At 38.0% G+C, this 11,537-nt stretch overlaps 1 protein-coding gene across 2 annotated transcripts in view; it reads left to right on the forward strand.

The window, feature by feature from the left end:
• Positions 1–11,537, forward strand: part of LOC106532581 (calsyntenin-2) — a 119,477-nt gene that overhangs the window by 55,099 nt on the left and 52,841 nt on the right. For both annotated transcript variants that reach the window (XM_014028678.1, XM_014028679.1), the window contains exon 9: positions 8,431–8,593. In XM_014028678.1, coding sequence (XP_013884132.1) covers positions 8,431–8,593 — 163 coding nt within the window. The remainder of the gene's footprint in view (positions 1–8,430; positions 8,594–11,537) is intronic.

Raw genomic sequence — 11,537 nt, forward strand, 5'->3', positions numbered from 1 at the left:
ATTCCAGTGAAATATATTTATGTTTGTGGTTGTAATGTGACAAAATATGGAAAAGTTCAAGGGGTATGAATACTTTTGCAAACCACTGTATACCAGTTAGACTCTGTTGCTACCTTGGTTGGTGGCTCAGAGGTGTAACAGTAGTGGAGATAACTTTAGTTCTCAATGCTCCCTCATCCTGTTATGAATTACACTGAGGTTGGTAAGAAGGCATCTCAGACGTGACTTGTAGTGTTTTGTTGAAGGAGTTAAAGTCTCAAATGTAATAATTTATAATGCACCAGAAGTGTGTGGTTGTGTATTTCCCTGCAGAGACACTGCCCTCTGTTTTTATCTTTCTTGATTTTTTTTCTTTTTTTTTTTACTTTGCTGCATTTAGATCTTTTTTTTTTTTTACCTGCAACCTTTGGGTTCATTGTGTGCTTTTGTTTGCAACACTGCACTGGGTTTGAGGAATATAAAAATGAGTTTCAGCTCCAAACGTAGGATCTTCAGTCTGTGTTTAAAAAAAGAAAAGCTGGAAGTTTGTTTGTGATCAGGTCATGCCAAGCTATAAATTCAGCAAAATGTGGTATCCTTCACTGACAATTGTGCAATATGACACCTTATTGCAAGGCCAGGCTGAGCTGTGGACATAGTAATTTGTGCCTTACAATGTGACCATGAGATAATCAATAAATAAATCTCTTTTGTTCGGTGTGGTTAAATTTTTCCTGATGACTAGCCTTCCAACATAGTTTTCCAACACAGAAATACTCATCAAGGCATACTTTCTACTGGAAAGAACAACAGAACAAAAAATGCAAAATTATTGACAGTAATGTCTGACTGCACACAAGCACATGTGGAGTAAAAACAGCAAAGAAAGAAAAGATGGTGAATATAAAACCTAGTTCAAGATTTCCTAGGACAACTCTTAACCTTGAACATAATTAAATTGTAAAGTCTTAAGCCTGTTTTTAAAAGTAGACAGGATGTATGTCTCATCAAATAGTAACTAGAACTGACTCTACCCTAAACAAGTGATGGTAAAATACTTCTGATACACTAGAACCTCTGGTTGCTCTCATCCCACAGAGTAGTGAAAATGTTCAATTTGGATCCATATTGACGACAGATGACAGATTCAGTAGCTAAACATGTGTCTGTATCATGGACTAGTAATGAGGATATTCATAATCACAATCATTCATTACCAGTTTGGTTGGTTGATTTTTGAATTCAGCAGTGCATGTCTGCTGAACATACTTGGGCAGTGGTGGAGTTTAATATCCCACAGCTTCACTGATCTAATCATCTGCTGGTGAGTGCATCAGTGGGGGTGGGGACAATGTCACAGTAGTCGTAAAGTACTCTTGCTGTAGGTCAGAGGAGCCCAAAGTGGGGCCCGCGGGCCAAATTTGGCCCGCCAAGCCATTTGATTTGGCCCACCAACAGTTGCCAAAGTTACAAGGTTGTAACCTGTTATCCTATGTAGAAACACAGTATTTCCATTGGTCAAATGACTACAGTATATAAAAGGACTGTAGTGAAGGTAGTTTTCATTCATGATGCTGACATATCTTTGATTTATTAGCATTAAACATGAAACGACAACAAGAAATATTTAGATTTAACCCCACATGTAGATTTTCACACTTTATAAGGCCACAAAAACTCATATTTTATCAATTCATAAAATGTCCCATGAGCCTTTGCTACTTGAGCATATGGCAGACTTTCTCCAAGTGCACAGACTAAAACAAAAGAGGGCCATTGCACAGCTTAATCATTAAAAATAAAGGGCTTTACTTTAAAAATTATTTGTATTTCATGTATAACTGTTAAATGTATAACTGCATTTGGCCCGTAGACCCGGATAGATTTTCATTTTGGCCCCCTCGGAGAAAATGTTTGGGCACCCCTGCTGTAGGTGATTGTGTTGAAGCACTGTGAAATAATTTCATTGGTTAAATTTTAGGAAGTCTTGTGTTGTGTGGATCATCTTCAGATCAGAAAGCTGTAGCCGTGTAAGAAGCTCCAAAAATCCTAAACCTGAATATATGTTTTTGTACTATAACTTATACTGTTGGTAACAATTTAGTTTAGGAAACTAAACAACATACAAATTAACAGCACATTTACTTTTGATTTTACATTTAATAATCACATATACAGTATGACTTACATACATCTAGTCTTGTGTTTATCTACAAGGCTAGAACAGCATGTGCTTGACATGAATAGGACCCAACAAAGACAGTTTTCAGACACCATGTACAGCATTCAGAGTAAAAATATGTTTAAAAGCACATGTTAAGTGAAAAATACATGCCCTAGTAGTAGTAGTATAAATTTATAGGAGTATAGTATAACATCTAATTTAAGCAACTCACTTTAGCTAAAATACTGAACATCTTTTGCCAATTAAAAAGTGTTCAAGCTCCTGATGAGTAAGTGCATGGTGCAAAGTATGAATAGACATGAATAGAAACAGAAAATGATGATTTGCAAATAGTTTTCAACCTATATGTAACTGAATACACTACAAAGACAAGCTATTTAAACAGATAAACTTTGTTAGTTAGTTTATTTATTTATTATTTTGCAAATATTCTCTAATTTTTAATTTAATGCCTTCAAAATGTTCCAAAAAAAAAAAGCTGGGACAGTGTCATGTTTACCGCTATGTTATATCACTTTTTCTTTTAACAACACTCAATAAGCGTTTGGGAATTGAGGACACTAATAGTTGAAGCTTTGTAGGTGGAACTCTTTCCCATTCTTACTTGATATACAAGTTCAGGTTTTCAACAGTCCGGGGTCCCTTGTCATATTTTGCGCTTCAGATATGGACTTGTCAGACCACAGGACACTTTTCCACTTTGTGTCAGTCCATCTCTGATGAGCTCATTCTCAGAGAAGTCGGCAGCATTTCTTGGTGTTGTTGGGTTTGGCTTTGTATGGTAGAGTTTGAACTTGCACTTGTAGATGTACAGTAGTGACAAACTGTGTTCATTGACAGAGGTTTTCTGAAGTGTAATGCAATGCTACCTGAGGGTTCGAAGATCACAGGCATTCAATGTTGATTTTCAGCCTTGCCTTGTATCTGCAGAGGTTTGTCCTGATTCTATGAATTTTTTTGTTGATGTTATGGACTATAAATTATGAACTCCTTGCAATTGTACATTGAGAAACTTTGTTCTTGAACTGTTGACCTGTTTGCTCATGTAGTTCATAAATTGGTGAAACTCACCCCATCCTTGTTTGTAAATGACTGAACGTTTAAGGGATGCTCTCTTTATACCCAATCCTGACACTCACCTGTTTCCAATTAACCTGTTCACCTGAACATTGCTCAGATTTTGTAGTATTTTGTTCCCCCTGTCAGCCTTTTTGTTGCAGGCATCAGATTCAAATTGAGAGAATTGAATATAAGTTGAAAATGATTTTCAAATAATCATGCTCTGTTTTATTATGTTTTACACCATGTTCCAACTCCTTTGTAATTGGGGTTGTAAGATCATAAGCAAAAATTTATTTTTGGTTTAACCTTTCTGCTGGTGTCCTACAACTGGAGTCTGAGTGTCATGTCGTTTCAGTTCCCACAGATGTGCACCATTGTTACAGCTGCCATTAAAGGTGCCACAACCACTTAGGTCGCTTTATATGCAAACTTTCATTGGCAGATGGTGGACTAAAAGCATTCTGAAACATCTAACACCCCCCGCCTTTAAATGTTTTAGCAAAATTTGTTACCATCTGCAGCTACTAAGAAATGCATCCAAAAAGCTGCCCCACACCACCACCACACACACACTCTCCTCTTTTCTCTCCTTTTTGTTGACACATGTGACCACATTATTTCCTCTCTCCTTCTACTCTAGAAAGCACTCTCCAAACTGTCATCAAAACGCAGTTCAGGTAGCATCCTCTTGAGCAATATTGCCGCACCATTTCCCCTTTGAAGCCTGTGAGATGAAGTCACCCACTAGGGTCTCAGATCCCAGATGGGCCTGAGATCTCTTTGAAATGCTGAACAGCAAAAAGCGCTAGCACATGAAGGAGGATAGTCTAAATGTCACTGGAATCAGAGTTTGTACGTGCCGGTGTACAGAGTTGTGTTAAACCATGCAGCCAAGAAATTTTACCAGATCAAGAAAACAAACAGACATTAAGATTCAGCTGATAGATGCATTAAAGATTAAAAAGCTGCATCTGGAATGAACTCGATGTGTGTAATGTATTCTGGCAAAATCTTAAAAATTTTACCAAGACATCATGCAACACAATGCAAATAATTTACTCCTGCTGCCCTTGAGTCAAAATGAGACCTCAGCTTGAAAAACGCACTTCTAAAACTGGGGCATCGTAGGTTATTTTGACCCAAGGGCAGCAGGTGTGTTAGAAGTCCCCAGACATCCCAACTGGTTAATCAAAGTCAATCCCATTAGTTTTATTCTCATCTGCAGTACTGTCAAACCACAGTCAGTTTATTCCACCTGACTGCTCCCAGCAGCATCTCAGCAGATCGGCATGCTGTGTCTGCACGAAGCAGCTGTGTGGAATGATTATCAATGGACCAGATGTAGTGCCTCACACACGCGCCCGCATAACAGAGAAAATGAATTGCATTGATTGGAACTCCCATCTGCTCCGCTAGCATGGTGTTAATAAGCAGGCAGCAGAGCGATCCTCATTAGGGAGGGAGGTTACCCAAGGCTAAGTGTTCAAAGGCTGTCCCAGGTTGGATCAGAGGAGCAGAGAAGAGACAAAGCGCAGACTGATGACTACTGTCACAGCTTAGCACAAAACCTGAAGCAGAGAAAAAAAGGAGAGAGAGAGAGGCAGACAGACAGATTTGGCTGAGATGGTGCAATCAAACTCAGTGAGGCAGGCGTTGTGGTCAAGCATGTTGAAGAGCCTTCCAGCCAAGCGTTTTTCACAAGAGGTTTCCCAAGTGAAAAACTAAAGCTTCTCAATTAATATTAAGTAAGCAAAAAAACTATGCATGCTTAAATTCAGATTCCAGGAATTAATACAAAATATACAAATATTTTTGCACAATAACTTAAAAAATGAAGGCAACCATGTCATTTTGTTAGAGCAATTTCAAAAAGATTTCGCTGGGTTGCCCAATTATCTCCCGTAAATCCCAATGTGGAGCTGAAATATTTGGAAGAGACTCTGAAGAGAGCAGTCCCACCGCTCTTATATCAAATCCAACTGAAGTGGTTCTTAACCTGATCATTATCGCTTTTGGGTGCCTATCTTTAGAGGTTAGCGGGACGTTCAGGCAGGACCTAGGCCCTAGAGCCATTACAGGACAAAAAAGTGGGAAGAGAGAGCTCAGCTCAACAGGGGCCCATTGGGGAGCCCTTAAAAAAGAGAAAAGTAGTTGTTGGAGTCTGGGAAGATAAACCTTCATGGCTCCCCATTGATATGGCGCCCCTGCAGTTTCAAGAGTCTACACAACACATAGTAGCAAACTGTAAATCAAACACCAAATAATGCTGAAATACAGACTGCTGGACTCCAAATGATCTCAAAATGCTAAAAGAGGACATTTGATTTTATTTTTTGAAGATAGTAAGTTATCATTTTAAAAATTCTAACACAAGAACATTGCCAAATAAGATGAAATTAATTTTTATCATAAAATGTATAAAACTATTTGTATAGTCAAGATTAAAGAAGAATACACAAATTTATTGTGTGTATGGTATGATTAAATGTAATTAATGAATGGTATGATTAAAAAAATAAAAAATAGATAAAAAGTCAACATAAAAGCAACAATGTTGTTTACAATACTGTTCAAACAGTAGTAAGATTCAAAAGGAAAAAAAATTGTACAGGTCCTCTGGACGGGTTCTTCTTTAATGAAACGTTTCGTCTCTCTTCCAAGAGACTTCTTCAGTCTGAGAGTTTCAGGCAAAATTCAGGCTTTTGAGTCCTGCCTCCAGGTGACTGATACTGACATCACATGACCATCGTTCACAGGTGACTGATAACTCACATCACATGGCTATCGTTCATAGGTGACTGATACATCCTCATCATCATTCTTGATAGGGAGGAACGTTGGTTTGAGAGAGTGAAAGAAGCCATTTTTGTAAAGAAAGACCGTCCATCATTAAACAGAGGTGGGGGCCTCCGTTTTCAGCTGTCCCCCTCCTACAGCGCTGCCATTGGCAGTATCACTCCACCCCCTGTTAACAATGGGTATTAATTAGGTGCGAACGATAGCCATGTGATGTGAGTATCAGTCACCTGTGAACGATAGCCATGTGATGTGAGTATGAGTCACCTGGAGGCAGGACTCAAAAGCCTGAATTTTGCCTGAAACTCTCAGACTGAAGAAGTCTCTTGGAAGAGAGACGAAACGTTTCATTAAAGAAGAACCCGTCCAGAGGACCTATACAATTTTTTTTCCTTTTGATTTTTTACCTGGATTACTGAGATGCATCAGGACAGTAGTAAGATTCATCTGTTTTATCATCTTACTGAAATACAAATAGAAAAAAAGGTTCATGCTGTTGTTGTTTTTTTCATCACAGAAAATAAAACATAATAAAAAATATTTTTATTATATATTTTTTATATTATCATTTTTTTACACAGCAGAACCATCACTTTGATGGTGCAAAACACAAGTCATTGTGAAATAAACAAGAAATAAAAAAAGACAGAAAACTGAACTGCATGATTTTTCCACCACCTCATATCACCTCTTTCGCGCGTTAAATTTGGATGAACCCACTTGTGAATGACAATCTTTAAATCATTCTAGAGATTCTCAGTTGAATTGAGGCTTTGACTTAGACTGGATTGTTTCAAGACATTTAATCAGTTCTCTTTAAACCACTATATTGTTTTATCATAGTGTTTAGGATTATTGTCCAGCTGGGAAGGGAAGCTCTGTCCCAGTCTCTGACAAAACTCTAACAGGTTTCCCTTGTCTGACATTTTAATCTAATTGTCTTTTCTTAAACTCTAACTACATTGTTGCTTCTCTGCCAATATAAAACATCCCCACGGCTTGATTTTGCCCCCACTATACTTCATTTTGGGGTTGATGTGCACATGGCATGATACTGTCCTTAATGACCAACATACATATTTGGAAAGTCTCCAGTATACTTTTTAAACAAATTGGTCTGCTTTTTTAGGCTATAGCTTTGTTCAGGTTACTCTTGAAGCCCAGCTTTGTTCAATGTGAAGTTCATAGTGGTCCAATGAACAAAGGCTCCCATCTCTGCAGAATAACTGCTCAGCTACATCAGGGTTATCTTTGACTTCTTGTTTGCTTCTCTGATTAATGCCCTTGCTCGATCTGTGAAATCTGTGGTATGTTCTTTTCATGTTAAAAATCATAAGTTTAATGGTGCTTTGTTGAAGGTTTGTGGTCTAGAACCCTGATCAGTACTTCTCTACACATTTTTGGCCTGTGTCAATAGTTCATTTGTCTTCTTGCTGTTGCTTGTTTAGTGGAACTCCTTAGTACTTAGAGGTGTTGCACTGGTCTGGGATCTATCAAAACAGACTAATGCTTGGTTTTCACCTAAATGGATCTTTGTACTAACTAAATATGTAGCAACTGAAGGTAATGACTTGGCTTTTTACCCTCCTGACTTTAACCCTGTTTAACTGTCCAGAGGATCCATTTTAAAGCTGAAGTCTCGTGGGTCATTTTGATCCAAGGGTAGCACGAGGGTTAAGGCAAAGGTAATGAATACAATCACATACCACTTTTCATTTAGTATGTATAATTTTTAGAATTTCTTTAAAAAAAGTTTTGTTTGTTTTTTTGCCCTTATTTATCTTTTAATTTAGCAATTAAATTGTGACTATTTTTATTATCATCATCATCATAATTATCATCATCATTATTATTGACTGTAAGAAATAATAAATATACTTTATCATTCATTGAAGTCAATTTTTCAACCAGCTTAAGTCTAAGTTACAGACTGACTTCAGGTCTGGTTTAGATCATTGTTATTTACNGAATAAACTCTTCGCTTTTAATTTTTAACCATTTCTGTTTGTAATTTCTGATGAAAGTTATCTTTGTTTATAAATTGGTTGAATAAATTTGATGATTTGTATGTCATTTTTATCATTCAATCTTCACAATTTCCAAAAGTTTTAAAATATTCTAGATTTAAACCTTAATGTATAGCAGCAACTTGTATAATTATTTTTGAACATTAAAAAAAATGAAAACCTGTTGTAACGGACAGATCTCTGCTAGCTGCTCTGTAATCACTGAGGAAACTCTCAGTAAGCAGCAAATATGTTTTTCTAAAATGTAACTTTCCTCAAAATTTGGCAACCACAGTAACTAAGTGCTGCATCATATTTACGTATGGACGACTTTCCGAAACAGCTCATTTTTCAAGTAACAACAAATGAAGATTCCCCCTCTTGTTGTTTTTCTCCTCTCAGATATGTGATAAGGAGTGGCATTACTATGTCATCAATGTGGAGTTCCCGGTGGTGACGCTCTACGTGGACGGAGTCACCTACGACCCCTACCTCGTGACGGATGACTGGCCCATCCACCCATCACAGATTGACATGCAGCTCACAGTCGGTGCCTGCTGGCAAGGTGAGCAGATAGAGCCGATGATAAAAAAGTGTCATCCAGATAATCAGTTTATGTTTAAACATAATTGCCTTGTGGGAAATTGAAAACTGAGCAAAACTAAAACAAAAATGTTCTCATAAAAGTTAATGAGGTTTGATGGATTTGAAAGATTCAGCTGCTTCCACACAATTCAGAAACATTTTGGTAATAATAACAATGCTGAAGTGTTACATCTAAGGAAGTCAATGAGTTGTAAATCATGTTCGTTGGCCTTGAATGAACAGTGTAATTAAAAAAAGCACTTAGTCTGTCTTTAGACAAACGACTGACCCGGTCTGAATAAAGGCGTGCTATTAAACTGTCCTCTAAACTGATAGCTGCCACTAATTGCACACGGATGAAAGAAAAGGGACTGTTTCACTCTGTACTCCCCGCCGTTGATTTGACAGCCCAAATGAGAGTGCTCAATGATGCTTTGCCTCAGATAAAGAAATCTCTCTGTGTGAGGGCATGGATGGGTCATCTTTTGTCGCTTTCATCGGTGAGGAAGTCCAACCCAGCCCTCTCCTCTTCACTGCCCTCCCATTTCTTTCATTGAATACTACACTACATGCTTTTGGGAGGAGGAAAAGGGTCTTCACTTGTAAAGGGAACTAAAAGACTATTTTAGCTGTGGGGTGGGAGCTTCTACAATTGGGGCTAAGCCTCAGTTAAGAGTCATAAAGGCAATACTGACATCTTAACATAAGCCATTAGGCACTGCAGATTGCTTTTTCAAAGTGCTAAGCTGTGAGTGTCTACAATATTGATTACAAAGATGAGCTCATTTGTTATCCGACTTCTGAAGCTTCAGCCTAAAACCTGAATTCAGAAGCGAGGACACACTTGCAGAGCTGCAAGAGTGATTATCTTTGCATGCTTGTTGCCTAATAGTTGGGCTGACGGGGAATCATTCAGCTGCTGATTTAAAGTTCACACAGGAATCGACATGATGGGGTGTGATGGCAGTGTAAATAAAAGATTTGTCAACTCTAAATAGTACAGAGATAAAATGTTGTGGTTAATTCAATTTAATGATTCAATTCCATGGTTCATGGCCCTCAAATGGCTCGTCAACACCGTCTAATGGGAACAGATTCTGCTCTGACCACAGCAAATGAATTTAATCAGGAATTATTATGTTTTATGTATTTATCTATCCAAAGAACCATTCTGGTGTAATGTGACAAGATTTTATGGCATCAGTCAGTCTGTAAAATTTGTAATTAAACCAGCTTGAAACAGCTGCTAACACAGGAGAACCAGTGGAGGGACCACAGAGCATAGTTACAATAGGAGGGATCCAGCAGCCTTTCACCCATTCTTACAGTATGTTTACATGGACATAAGTAATCAACACAAGTTGCCAATGAGTAAAAATGAGTAAATAAAAAAGTAAATACCCCAGTTGGAATGTTCTTATTTGATTCAGCTCAGTTGGAATGATTTTGTAATCCAAATGAGAGGTGTGGTTAATGCCTATTAGTAATCCGCACGTATTCAAAACACTTATTCTGATAGTGATATTCTGGTTGTGGAAAACTGACCTGACTGCTCATGTGCACTTTTCCACCTGGCTAGATTCTAATATGTCGAGAAAGCAAAAATGGTCGATTAGCAATACAACATTTTTATTAGAAACTTTGAAAGAGCTCAAAATTATTGAATGCCTTCAAAAAGAAAAAAAAATAAGTCCTCTGGATGGGTTCTTCTTTAGTGAAACGTTTCGTCTCTCCTCCAAGAGACTTTTGTAAGCCTATTGTTAGTCAATGGCCCTATTTTGCATCTGACTAACCTGTTTGTCCAGGTGGAGGCAGTGCTTATAAGGCTGAGTTTCAACTGAAACTCATCAGACTGAAGAAAAGTCTTTTGGAGGAGAGACAAAATGTTTCACTAAAGAAGAACCCATCCAGAGGACCTACTTATTTTTTCTTTTTGATTTTTTTTCTACCTGGATTACTGAGATGCATCAGGAAATACTGAACGCCTTGATGGTGGAAAGTGTGGGAACACAGTTATTTCAGTGTTTGCCTATTTTAATATTTGTTTATATTCATTAGGAAAGTAGAACTTCTGTGTTTTTTAGGAAAAGTTTACAACTTTGCACAGTTCACTACTTCTCTTCTGAATAAAAGCCCAGTGCATGTAAATGCTTGTCATGACTGGTGTGGAAATATATATTTAACAAGGACAGAAATACTGTATGTGACTGAAAGAATAAAGACACTTTGTAGAATGGTTATTGTAGGTTATTTATTGCAAAAAACAAGAGCACGTGCGCCGCAGCCTTTGTGCGCAGTCAGTTTGTCTGTCAAGCTTTGGCTCTCCTACTTATAGCAATTTCACAAGTTGTAAAGTGTACTTCCACGTGTCATTTTGGAGAAATCGGCAACAAAGTATGAAACACCTCCCCTGCCTGCGAGGGTGCGCTTGCTCCAGAGCGCGACCTTAACTCAGCCTTTAGAATCATATGGATGAGACGATTCCATTGGTCATGACTCTGCTTTGGGTGGACTGGACTGACACGGTCCCGATGGGTCTGCCAGCTCCCTCTGGAAAGCTCCTGTGGAACCCCAGTTCAATCCCTGCTGCTGCATGTGCACGTGGCTACTCGCTGCGTCGTTCTCCCAGAGCGCAGCAGTGCCAAACTAAAAATGATTTTTTCTCCTCAAAACGGCTGATGAGCCACTCGTCATCAGAAAATTCTATCTGTTTATAAATAAAAGCTCTGTGTGTTACACTATTTATTATATCCTCCAGTGAGGCTGAATCTGTTCCTGTTAAATGTATTTTTGGCACAACTTTGCGCATCCTTTATTTAAATGCGTCCATGTGGATGTAATAATTGTTAATCATGTGGATGTAATAATTGTTAATCATGTGGATGTAATAATTGTTAATCATGTGGATGTAATAATTGTTAATC

Source organism: Austrofundulus limnaeus, unplaced genomic scaffold, assembly GCF_001266775.1.
Source record: "Austrofundulus limnaeus strain Quisiro unplaced genomic scaffold, Austrofundulus_limnaeus-1.0 Scaffold796, whole genome shotgun sequence".
NCBI lineage: Eukaryota > Metazoa > Chordata > Actinopteri > Cyprinodontiformes > Rivulidae > Austrofundulus > Austrofundulus limnaeus.